The 13,427-nt window shown below is 50.0% G+C and overlaps 1 protein-coding gene across 1 annotated transcript in view; it reads left to right on the plus strand.

The window, feature by feature from the left end:
* Positions 1-13,427, plus strand: part of NUP93 (nucleoporin 93) — a 567,849-nt gene that overhangs the window by 494,528 nt on the left and 59,894 nt on the right. The window contains exons 17-18 of the mRNA XM_086947697.1: positions 2,517-2,633; positions 10,229-10,347. Of these exons, the coding sequence (XP_086803823.1) occupies positions 2,517-2,633; positions 10,229-10,347 (236 nt within the window). The remainder of the gene's footprint in view (positions 1-2,516; positions 2,634-10,228; positions 10,348-13,427) is intronic.

Raw genomic sequence — 13,427 nt, forward strand, 5'->3', positions numbered from 1 at the left:
CGCTGCCCTTGGCTCCGGCCCCAGCGCCGACCCTGGCTCTGCCACAAGCGCCGCACTGGGAGACGTTTATCCCGCCCCTGCCCCGGTTCTCGGACCATTTCGTTCCGACCTAGGATCCGCATTGGGTTGCGGTCTGGTTCGGCCTCGGCTGGCATGGATTGCCCCCTCTTCTGCTTCAGCCCTTCCGCTGCGGCCGGCTTCGTCTAGTCCGGAGCTGGATGAGGATTGGGACAGCTCCGATGACCCCCTTGCGCGGCAGTGTGACTCCGAGCAGGATTGGGTGGATGACCTTCAAGATGCGGGTGACATTGATGTGTCTTCTGACCCGGGGTTTGCCTCCCCTCGGCTTGCTATGGAGGAGGGCGCTTCCTACACTATGGTGCTGCGTCAGGCTGCGGAGGCTCTCCATCTCGACCTCCCTATGGTTGCGCTGAAGACCAAGATGGCGTCTACGTTGTCGGAACCGCTGCACCCTTTCAATGAAGCCCTTACCGAAGTCCTCTTGGGCACTTGGTTGTGGCCGGCCTTGTGGGCACCGGTGGATAAGAATGTCACTAGGCGTCATTGCCTGGCGCCTGGTGACCCTGCCTTTTTGACTACTCACTCCACACCTGGGAGCCTGGTCATTAAGGCCTCGACGTCGCAGAGTGCTTTCCCCACTGCTCCGCTGGATAAGGACTCTAAGAAGCTGGACCAATATGGCAATATGGCAAGATGTTGTTCTCCTCGGCCAGCTTAGGGTTGCGGTCAGTATATACCGCCTGCTTAATTGGGCCGTTACTCCCACGCTGTGTGGGATTCGGTAGCAGAGGTTCTGCCTCAGTGTTCTGAAGAGGTCCAGGTCGTCCTTTCCCAAGCGGTTGCGGAGGGTAAGGATGCTGCAAAGTTAGCCATCAGGTGTGGTCTGGACACGGCTGTTTCCTCGGGCAAGGCTATTTCCACGACTGTGGCGTTGCGGCGCCATGCCTGGTTGCGGCTACCGGGTTCTCGTTTGATGTCCAGAGCTTGCTTATGGACATGCCCTTTGATGGCTCTCGCCTCTTTGGCGACAAGGCTGTCAATGCCCTGGAGCGCTTTAAAGACTCACAGGCCACGGCCAAGTCTTTGGGTCTTTGCCACGCCTGGGTTTCATTCCTTTCGTGGCCAGGGTAGGAACGCCCAAGCTTGCTCCTCCACAAAGCCTGCGCAGAACCTGCCTCAGCGTGACCGCGGACGTGGCTTCCGCAGGGGCAGGGCGGGTAACCAGCGGGCGGGTCAGTCAACCTCCACACCTGCTGCTTCCACCTTCAAGCCTTCCTAATCAGAGCTTTAGGGGGTACCCCACGCCGGTAGGAGGCAGGGTCCATCGCCTCCTCCACCACTGGCGTGAAATTACATTGTACAAGTGGGTGCTGCAGATAATCTGCCAAGGTTCTCATCCAGGGCATACTCATCAAAGTCATAATCTATGAATAATCCCTGCCCATGTGTGGGATCCTGGAGCATATAGAAAATACATTTATATACATGTATATGCATATGTGAAAACATAAGCATGCAGCCTAAAATATTTCCAAAATGGCAAAGATGTTGAAATTACATAGGTTTGCATAGTAGCAGTTACACTCTCCCAACCTCTAAGGAAGAAAGAGAGCAGTAAACATTTGTCATACAACAATGCTTTATTGCCATAGAAAAACCTGTAATTTCAGGCATTTGCCAGTAGGCTGCAGCAGAGTATAAAGAAACAAAGAAAACTGACGTCTTGCCTTCAAGGCATTAGAGTAGCGGTACCATGCCTTTAACCCTTTCGATGCTGATGACGAGCTGGGCTCGTCATGGTGCACAGTGGTTGTGTGCTGATGACGAGCCCAGCTCGTCATAAAACAATGAAAATAGCAATTTCCAGCACAGGAGGGGAATTGCCTTAGCAGCGAAGGTGTTAAGACCTGAAGTCGACCCCCTGCTCCCATGATGCACCATTGGTGGCAGTTAGGTCAGTTCTTTTTTCCGGCTCCTTCTGAGAGGATCCTGGAGCTTGAGCTCTTCAGTTTTTTGACTAAAACTGTTTTTTGAAGAGAATTTTACAGAAAATTCGACATGTTCTGGTTTATTAAGGCTTCTGCTTCTGTTTTTGTGGACTTCCACTGATTTTTTTCCAGTCGGAATACCAGCTTTATTCAGGAAGTGTCCTTCCTATGACAAAAAAATGGCACTGCCAGATCCACACTCGGTGTGTATTGTGTGCCTTCCATCTACACACAATCCTGACCATTGCCACCATTGTCAGAAGTTCTCCAGGTGTAATATTTGGCTTATGGTACTAGGTTTTGGCTTTATTCAAGCCCTGAAAAAATACCTTTGATACCTTCCATTGACATGCATATCTGGAGGCGCTGGTGGAATCAGGTACTTTCCATATCAAAGAAAGGACACACTTGTTTGGCTGCTACCCTCTTTATGAACGTTTCTACTTTAGATGTTTTACCTTGATGTAACAGTATCTTAATGACCCTAAACATTGGTTCTTTTTTCAGCCTGGAGTTATAGATAAATTTGCCAGAGACACCAAGCCGATTATCAGCAAAGTAGCCTCGGTTGCAGAAAACAAAGGATTGTTTGAGGAAGCAACAAAACTTTATGATCTAGCAAAGGTAATCTTTCTTTAATAGCCTCGGTTAATCTTGTTTTTTTTTTAAAATGATGCATGTAACCGCTTTATTTGTCAAATGAGTGGGATTCTAGTAAAAGCTTTTTGCTCTACTGCATTTCTTGTGCACTGTTTTTTTAATTGATTCCTATTTTTTCTTTGGTTCTAGTGGTTGCCTCAAACTATCATTTAGAAAAGGGGGTTCTACTCATAATTTATTTCATTTTACGGCAAGCCATTAATTATATGACATACTCCTTTGTTGTGGTCTCTTTTGAGGCTCATCCAGAATTAGGGCAGTCTTTCATTTTTAGCACTTGAAAACAAACCTGCCCCACCCCAAAACATACAGCACTGATATATCTTGTTATTGTTAATTCGTCTATTTTTTATGCACTGGGAGATTCCATAATATGCACTGGGAGATTCCATGATTTGCCCAGAATCACAGGATGTTTGAGACTCTCGCCAAACTCGAACCTGGATACCCAGCTTCAAAGTTGGCTGCTCTAACCGCTTAACCACATCCTCTCCCCTTTAGATCTCACATTTCATTAAATGTGATTAGAAGTAGTTTGTAATCTGTAGGTAATGCAATTTCCCCCAAAGCCAAATGTGTGCCTAAAAATTTGTGGCTTTGGCTTTGAAAGGGCATGGATATTAAATAGTTGTTGCTTAACTCACTATAATGGAATATAATCTTTTAAACAAGCAGCCTAAGAAACAATACCTTTTCAAACAGTACATGGGAACAAACTCAGTTGAACACAAGTTTTCAATAAAATCGAGAAGATGCTTTATATTTGAAATTGTTATAAATGTAATCCTACATATCTGAAAGAGACACGTTAGTGATAGATTCCTTACCTTAGAATATCCCCAGGCGTCAGACTGGATCCGGAAATTTTTGCGTAGCAATACCCCTGCGCGCTGGTAGGCGTCGTCTGCGGCTCCGCGTCCGTCGTCGGCGTCGTGAGCGCCGGGATGACGTCATCGGAGTATATAGACGGCGCCCATGCGCGCTGACGTCAGTTCTTCTTTTTTCCGCGCCAGCTAGCGCAGATCCGGAAGAAGCTCTACCCCCAGTCACTTTTTGACTGAAAACTTTTTTGATCTTTTTGATCCTCTACTTAGTCGATTCTCGACTATCGGTGCCAGGGATGCCCGGGTTCAAGCCTTGCTCGAAGTGCGGCCGACTCATGTCGGTCACGGACCCCCATCGCCGGTGCCTGAAGTGCTTAGGCCTCGACCACGACGATCGAACCTGTGACGACTGCCGGGCCCTGACGTCGAAGGCTAGGCGGGAGCGGTCCCGCAAGCGTCTCGAGCTGAGGCAGTCGGCCCCGCGCCGCTCCAGGTCCCGGTCCCGGTCCCACGGGAGGTCGAGGGACAGGTCGCGAGGTCGGAGTCATCGACGTTCCGGGAGTGGTCACCGATCGTCTGGTTCCAAGTCCTCAGGTAAGAGGCATGAGAGGTCGGAGCGACACCATCGGTCCTCCGACCCGCCCCGTCGCTCGCACGATGCGACCGGGGATTCGGGCGACACCGCCCACGCGGCTCCGCGGGAGTCGCAAGCGTCGCCGCCTGCCCCACACCTTCGGGTCCCTGGGCACGGCGCGTCGCAGGAGGAGGTCGAGAGGTACCTCATGGCCATGAGGGCCCTCCCTCCTCAGTCGGTTCCCGTGGCGCCTTCGGGCCGATCGGCTCCGTCTGGAGGTCCTTCCGGGTCGGGCGCTTCGGCCCCGACGACGTCGGGTGCTTCGGCCCCGGCGCCGCTGGCGACTTCGGTCCCGGCGCCGCGCGACCTCGCTGGATCCGGCTCCGGATCCGGGACCTCGCCGGTCGACCCTGCGACCTCACCGGCGACGTCCCTTCAGGTGTCGTCCCCGGCAGCCGTAGTGGTTGCCGACCCCAATGCTTCCTACGGTCCGCCTCAGGCGTCGGAGGGGCGCCGCTGGGCGCCGATTCCGTCGGCCGTCGGAGAATTCTATCTCCACGAGGAGGCCCTGGCTGTTAATCCTGGTCTCCAGGAGCTGGGTGACGAGGAGCAGTGGGAGGGGTCCGAGGACCCTCTGGCACGTGATTGCCAGTCTCATCAGGACTGGACATATGAGCTTGGGGAGGCCAGTGGTATTGACACATCGCCAGACACTGGATTTACGTCGCCCCCGACTGTGGCTTCGGAGGCGGGTTCTGCTTACAGTGTAGTGTTGACGAAGGCAGCTAAGGCCCTAAACCTTGAGCTCCCCGTCGCGGCCGTGAGGACTAATCTCCTCACTGAGGTACTCAAACAGCAGTCCGGCTCCGCGGAGCCCCTTCTGCCGTTCAATGAGGCCTTGTGTGACGTTCTGCTGGGCACTTGGTCCAAGCCCGCCACAGGTCCCCCTGTGGATAGGAACGTGGCCAGACGCTACCGCCCGGCACCGGGCGACCCTTGCTTTTTGTCCACCCACCCCACCCCCGAGAGCCTGGTCATCCAGGCCTCCAACTCCCAGTCCGCATTCCCGTCGGCCCCGCCCGACAGGGAATCCAAGAGATTTGAGCAGTTCGGGAAGAAGGTCTTCTCGTCTGTGAGCCTAGGGCTCCGGTCAGTGAACACCAACTGTCTCTTGGGCCGCTACACCCACACTCTGTGGGACACGGTTGCGGAGGTGCTGCCACAATGCTCTGAGGAGGTCAGGGCTAAACTCAGCCAAACCCTTGCGGACGGCCGAGATGCGGCACGCTTTTCCATCCGGTGTGGGCTGGATACAACGGACTCACTGGGCAGGGCGATGGCAACGACGGTGGCGGTTCGACGCCACGCCTGGTTGAGGTCCGCCAATTTCTCGGCCGATGTCCAGGCCACTCTCCTGGACATGCCGTTTGATGGCCGTCGCCTCTTCGGCGACAAGGCAGACCATGCGCTGGAACGTTTTAAGGACTCCAGGGCCACGGCCAAGTCCTTGGGCCTTGCGGCCCCACGCCAGCAATCGGGTGCCTTTCGCTCCTTCCGTGGCCACGGAAGGGGCGCCCCACCACGGACCGTCAGCCACGCGCCGCAGAATGTTCAGCAACGCGGTGGCGGCCGTGGGAACCGCCGTGGCGGTGGTCGGGGCCAGCGGCGAGGCCAGTCCACACCTCCCTCAGCAGCCCCCACCTCAAAACCTTCCTAGTCCGAGTTTTCAGGCCCATGTGACGCCTGTGGGAGGCAGGGTTCGCCATCACCTCTCCCACTGGCATACAGTCACTTCGGACAGGTGGGTGCTGCAAATTGTCCGAAGGGGTTTCTCCCTCCCCTTCGAGTCTTCCCCTCCATCCATGCCACCTCAATGCCACCGTGTGTCGGGGGATCACTTGCGACTTCTGCAAGAGGAAGTTTCGGCCCTCTTGGCCAAGAGGGCCATCGAGCGCGTTCCTGGGCCAGAAGTAGGACGTGGCTGTTACTCCCACTACTTTCTGGTACCCAAGAAGGGCAAAGGGGGCCTACGCCCTATCTTGGATCTGCGGAACGTCAACGGCTTCCTCCGTACGGAGAAGTTCAAGATGCTCACTTTGGCTCAGGTCCTGGCTGCCCTGGACCCAGGAGACTGGATGGTAGCGTTGGACTTGCAGGACGCCTATTTCCACATCCCCGTCCTGCCGGCCCACCGGCGTTACCTGCGGTTCACGGTAGGCCACGAGCACTTTCAGTTTACCGTGCTCCCCTTCGGCCTTACCAGCGCCCCACGGGTGTTCACGAAGGTGATGGCGGTGGTCGCAGCCCATCTGCGCAGGCAAGGGGTGTCAGTCTTCCCCTACCTCGACGACTGGTTGTTGAAGGCGGGCTCGCCCCAGACAGTCGTCAGCCACCTCCAGACTACGGCCGACCTCCTGCACTTGCTGGGGTTCTCCATCAATGTGCCGAAGTCACACCTGTGTCCCTCTCAGAAGCTCCTTTTCATCGGAGCGGTTCTCGACTCGGCGCAGTTTCGGGTTTACCCACCCGAGCAGCGGGTTCGGGATATTCAGGCTCTGATTCCTATCTTCGGGCCGTTATCCCGGGTCTCGGTCAGGTTGACGCTGCGGCTTCTGGGACTGATGGCCTCCTGCATCCTTCTGGTGCGTCACGCCAGGTGGCGGATGCGGGCTCTGCAGTGGGACCTGAAGTTTCAGTGGGCCCAGCATCAGGGCAACCTGTCCGATCATGTCCTGATCTCGGAGGGCACTGCGAAACAACTGCAGTGGTGGCTCACGGACCGCGACTGGGTCAGTGGCAGACCCCTCTCTCTACCCCAGCCGGAGCACGTAGTTGTGACGGACGCGTCCCTCCAGGGCTGGGGAGGCCACATGGGAGAGGCGGAGATCAGAGGCCTCTGGTCTCCGGCGGAGTCCCGGCTCCACATCAACCTTCTGGAGCTGCGGGCGATTCGTCTTGCACTGAAGGCATTCCTCCCCTCTGTCAGGGGGAGCGTGGTGCAAGTGTTCACCGACAACACCACCGCCATGTGGTACTGCAACAAACAGGGCGGTGTGGGGTCGTGGACCCTTTGCCAGGAGGCTCTGCGCCTCTGGCAGTGGCTGGAACATCAGGGCGTGACTCTGGTGGTTCAACACCTGGCAGGTTCTCTGAATGCCAGGGCGGACGAACTCAGCCGCCGGTGCATGATGGATCACGAATGGCGTCTGAACTCGGACGTGGCGCAAGGTCTCTTTCGACAGTGGGGAGAGCCTTGGTTAGATCTATTCGCCACAGAAGAGAACGCGCAATGTCAGCAGTTCTGCGCGTTGGAGTTTCCAAGGCGGCACTCGCTCGGAGACGCTTTTCGTCGCGAGTGGAGCTGCGGCCTGTTGTACGCCTTTCCGCCTATACCACTTCTGCCCAGAGTGCTGAAGAAGATCAAGCGCGACCGGGCCCAAGTTATCCTTGTGGCTCCGGACTGGGCTCGAAGATACTGGTATCCCGAGCTACTCAGCATGTCAGTCGATCCCCCGATTCGTCTGCCTCTTCGGGAGGACCTTCTGTCGCAGCAGCAGGGGACGGTCCTGCACCCGAACCTGTCCAGTCTCCACCTACAAGCTTGGAGATTGAGCGGCGGCAGTTGAGGCCATTTGACTTGCCTCCCGAAGTCTGTGACATCATTCTGGCAGCCAGGCGTCCCTCCACTAAGTCGGTATACGCCTGCCGGTGGAATAGATTTGTGGCATGGTGCGCAGCAAAGGCTGTGGATCCCCTCTCTGCACCCCTTTCGGAAGTGCTGCTCTTTCTTCTTTCCCTTGCCCAGCAGGGCTCTGCTCTGGGCACTCTTAAAGGGTACCTCTCTGCTCTTTCAGCCTTCTTGAGGCTACCAGATCAGCCTTCTTTGTTCAAGTCCCCTATAGTGAGTAGATTTCTGAAGGGCATCACACACATGTTCCCTCCTGTTCCCTTCGTGATGCCCCAGTGGGACTTGAACCTTGTTCTCACCTATCTGATGTGTGCTCCCTTTGAGCCACTTCATAACTGTCCTCTTCGTCTCCTTACGCTGAAGACGGCCTTCCTGGTTGCCATCACCTCTGCCAGGAGGGTGAGTGAGCTCCAGGCTCTTTCTTCTTCTCCGCCTTTCCTGTCTGTTCATCCTGATAAGGTGGTGTTGCGTACACGACCTTCCTTTCTGCCCAAGGTTGTCACGGCCTTCCACATCGGGCAGTCCATCACCTTGCCCACCTTCTTTCCGCCTCCGCATCCCTCGAAAGAGGAAGAGAGGCTCCACCGTCTGGATCCAAAACGTGCGCTCTCCTACTACCTGGACCGCACTCGCCAATTCCGGGTGGATGACCAACTCTTCGTTGGTTACGTGGGCGCGAAGAAGGGAAAGGCTGTACACAAGAGGACCATCTCCAGGTGGATCATCTTGTGCATCCAAGCATGCTACTCCATGGCGAGGAAGGAGCCCCCGGCTGGATTGCGGGCTCACTCCACTCGGGCCACGGCGACGACAACTGCCCTGGGCCGCGGTGTCCCCCTGCAGGACATCTGTCAGGCAGCCACGTGGGCCTCGCTGCACACGTTCGCGAGACACTACTGCCTGGACAGTCAAGTCCGGAGGGATGGCTTCTTTGGCCGTTCCGTCCTCCAGGACTTTCTGGTGTGATATTGGTTCGCAGACCCACCACCGGGGTTGGTATTGCTGGGGTATCTATTCTAAGGTAAGGAATCTATCACTAACGTGTCTCTTTCAGATGCACAAGTTACTACTTGTGTAACGATATATCTGTAAGAGACATTAGTTAGTGATAGATTCCTTACCGCCCTCCCATCCTCCCCGTTCTGCGAACTGATATTTAGGGTTAAGGTCATCCCCTTTCAGGGCCCTAGTTTCAATGGCACCAGTGTTAGTTCTATCATGGCTCTGCGTATCTGGCGCGGAAAAGCTGTGTTATCAGAACTGACGTCAGCGCGCATGGGCGCCGTCTATATACTCCGATGACGTCATCCCGGCGCTCACGACGCCGACGACGGACGCGGAGCCGCAGACGACGCCTACCAGCGCGCAGGGGTATTGCTACGCAAAAATTTCCGGATCCAGTCTGACGCCTGGGGATATTCTAAGGTAAGGAATCTATCACTAACTAATGTCTCTTACAGATATATCGTTACACAAGTAGTAACTTGTGCATTCTAACCTGTAAAACTTAAAAAAAAATTCAGCAGCCAACTTGTCCTGCTGTGTTTTGCAAAGTATCTCGACAAGCCAGCCCACTGTCCTTGCATCTAAAATCCTCATTAAACTAGTAATCATTACCAACATGTCTACAACTGTTGCCGCCTCAGTCTTTCTCGTTGCTCTTTTAACTTGGTTGAAACAATTGTGAACTTTATTTTTCATGCCCTGTACAACCTGCAACAACAATGCACCCATTCCCATGCATACACCATTGTCCCCTTATACCTGGTCAGTTTCCTCATGACAGTTCTTGCTCACATAATCCTCATCTACATACCTATCTGTGCCATCTTATCCCTAACTGTTCACTGTTTCACAACTCCTTTGGCACCTCTAGATGTAGATTGTTCTTTATCTTGTCTAACAGTCACTGGAACCTGTTTTGCTTGATCTTCTACCACTGTGAGCATAAGCACCTTCAACATAACATTCACCCTAAATCTTTTTTCTTAGTTGAACAATTTCTTTAAGTCACCAATGCCCACTTTACTCATGGCATACAAATAACTGATATTTCTCAATTTTGTTGTTCGTATTTTCACACCCACTTTCTCACCTTCCATTTTTAATTCCTTCCCCAGACTGATCCTGATGTATCTTGCTTAAAATACAAAACAAACGTTCTGTACACAGAATTTCTCTACTTGTTGCTCAACTGATGAATTTAAGCACTAATATCTTGCGTTTAAAGATACACCAGTTTCAGAAACAAAGGAAACCTAGCGTTTTATTTAAGCCAAAATCACATATTATTTCCTTCAACCCTTTTTCATTAAAGTTTATTATCTACTTTTGTCTTATTGATCATTTGTGTTCTCTACTCGTGTCTTATTGGTTGTTTGTGTCTTACTCTGTGGGCCTTTTAACTTTTTAATATGACTTGGGTTTGACCAGAGTTCTCTCTTTACCACAAGTTCCTTTTGTCATTGAACAGAATCCAGACAAGGTTTTAGAGCTGATGAATAAATTACTGAGTCCTGTGGTTTCCCAGATTAGTGCTCCACAGTCTAACAAGGAGAGATTGAAGAATATGGCACTTTCCATTGCAGAAAGGTAAGATCTGCAGGGGTATCTGTGTGAAAGTAATTAAATTCAATTACTGTATAGACTCCAGAGAGATGAGTGACCAATCATGAAACCATAGTTAACTTTAGTACAGTATGCAGACCCGTCTGGATAATTATGGCACAATCAAAAAAAAATAATAATTTTTATATATATATATATATATATATATATATATATATATATATATATATATATATATATATATATATATATATATATATATATATTTTTTTTTAAACTAGAATGGGGACCCACAATCTACTTAACTTGTTTCAGTCAATCAAATAGCTTTATTTCGGCCACCAGGGCCATAAAGCTACAGATACAAACCTGATTAAATTAAACAATTGAAAAATGTATCAAATCCATCCCATACAGTACATATTGTTATAAAACTCCTACAATAAATATTATTAAAACATCAATAAATGATTTTAAGAAGCTACATACATCAGGCAAAATCATCATAAAAGCTTCCTACACAGCATCCACATAGCCCCTAAGAACTTGGGTGAGATGTATTAGATAACAGTCTGACCTCAATATTCAGAGAGCAGCTAGATAGCTACGCTGGCATAGTTGTCTGCAAATAGGGGCTAGCCAGAACTTGTGCGGGCAAACATAAACTGGTCAGACAAAGAAAACTTGCTAGACACACTCACCCTGAGACTGACATGCAGGACAAATATCAATAGTCTCGGCTTCAAACACTTTGTGAGTGCCCGCTTTAAATTGGAAATAAAGTTTTCTGTCACAAGGTACAGTCACCTGATCCTAATAAGGCTGGTATCTGATCCTGGACTTGGAATCAAGAAAAATTTGGGATAGAGTGGGAAGGTCTGCTCTTGCGGCGGCTTTTGCCTCTAATGCTGACCAATATAACCTTTTGAGGGCATATTTCGATGGAAAAGATGTAGTGTCTGCATGGGCCCATAGTTCAGGGACCTCAATACACTCTAACATCACTTTAATATACTTTAGCCAAGGAAACCTAGCAAGTGTCCTGCTAGAATGATGTCCTGAAGGGCTGTTGTGTAATGCTCAAGTTCTGGGGTGGACTTCAGCCGCCTCTGGTATAACTTAACTTGTTTAATTTGTTCATAGTTAGCAATCTGAAAATTATCTTTTGTTATGTACAGTTCTGAGATTTTGGAATTTGAACTTGCACCATGCTGTAATTATACATAAGAAACAGGTCCATGCCAGTAGTGAAGCCCTTACAGATTAACTAGTGGTAAAGCCACGACTATGTTCAATGTTCATATTTGTGCACTGCGATTTTATCTCTTTATATGGATTTAGCCTATTCTGCTGATATTGTATTTGTTAATATTTGAGAGCGATTCAGTTCCAACAATACCAAGCATCATGAAAATATGTGAAATGTTAGTTTGGTAGTGTTAACTCCACTCCTAGTGGGGGAGTGGAGGGGGGGGAGGAGTTAGGTAGGTGTCTGTGTGTTCATGCCCATCTTGGTCATGTATATCCACGACCTACCCTCTGCAATTATTACAAAAGTACTCCTAGCTAAAACATAGTTTACAATGTAAGCCATGGGTTGAGTACTGCTTAGGCAGTTGTAACATTTTCCTCACTCTTTGTAATCAAGTTCCTGTATTCCTCAGTCTTCCAGTGGATCATTGCTGTTCCATAGTGGAGTGAGGGTGTGGTTATGAGTCCCAGCTATTGCTGCAGGGAATAATGACACATTGCACCTAAAATTAGCACACTATGATGACTCAAAACTCTGCAAACCATCTCCATGATAGTTTTCTAAATGTCTTATGATTAGTATGTAACCCTCTTCCCAGTCATAATTTACACATTAACTATTAGGCTTCCCATGTTTTCAGATACACATCACATTTGAACATAGGACTGCTTTTGTATTTAGATGTGCAAGCTTAGATGTGTGTGTCTCTTTTTCACATGTATTTCTTTTTGTCAGATAAGAAAACATTTTTAATGGCAATTCATATCTGTGCCACCTACAAGCAGTGTAGTGTGTGTGTAGAGGCCATTTGACTCTTGTGATCCATGCCTACAATATTGGGGTTATTTCTTTCCAGAGATGCTTTGCTATGTAAGTAAATGGGAAATCATTTAGAGTTTGCCAGAAATGGGATACCTGCAAAAACCAGCATATTTCCCATCTGTATTTCCTGCCTCACCTGGAGTGTTGAGATGCCAGTATTATCCCCTGGTACAGCGGTTTGACTTGACTTGGGTAAACAAATAGGACTATCATTGGGTCCGCCATGCCATAACAGGCCTTCCATTAATTTGCCTTTGATTCAGGGGCTGCCACCATCACAACAGGAGCCTTTTCAGTGGAATATACTCGTATTCATCAAGCAACAAAAAAGAAAAACTTCACCTTCACTAGCTGCTTGGCTTCCATTGTTCTGAAAAAGTTATCCATCATATTCCATTGAGGTCCTTTTAGGCTAGTTTTCACAAACCATCCTCTATGAATTCTCCTGGTGATATGATTGTAGTTTCTATCAATCAAAATTCCACCTCTTTGTTATTCTGGCTGCCTATTCTTAACAGGGAGTGTGCTGACTCTGGAAAAACGTACGTTTAGTGACTGAAGAAATGATAGCCTTTGTTAGTGAATTAAGCAGCTTTTATCTTTCTAGACTTTTGGGCAAACTATTGCTTAGACTGTAACCTCTGTGCAAGACCGCCTGCTTTTGTAGGTGCGTGCAGCAAGATTTGAAGCCCAGTCATTCAGGCTGCTACTAAAATGATGGAAGTTGCATGTCTGGAGCACTTCTTCCTCTGCCTTTTTGCCAGAATGTATCTCACAGATGTATATCCTGGTTTACTAGATAGACTGTCGTTATGAGTGGCTGAGAAATTTCAGTGGGTGTGGTACTTGATTTACGAGTCACTTTGGAATTATTAGATTTGCAGTTACACTGCAGATCCGTCTCCTTTCATTCTGACATTTTATCTACGTAAAGTAGCCCTACGGTTGAAACTCTGGTCTCAATTTGGAATTACTGGGGAACCACATCTAGAATTATCAATTGCACTGATAGTACCTCATTTTTAGGGTG

This window comes from Lissotriton vulgaris, chromosome 12 (genome assembly GCF_964263255.1).
Source record: "Lissotriton vulgaris chromosome 12, aLisVul1.2, whole genome shotgun sequence".
Classification (NCBI taxonomy): Eukaryota; Metazoa; Chordata; class Amphibia; order Caudata; family Salamandridae; genus Lissotriton; species Lissotriton vulgaris.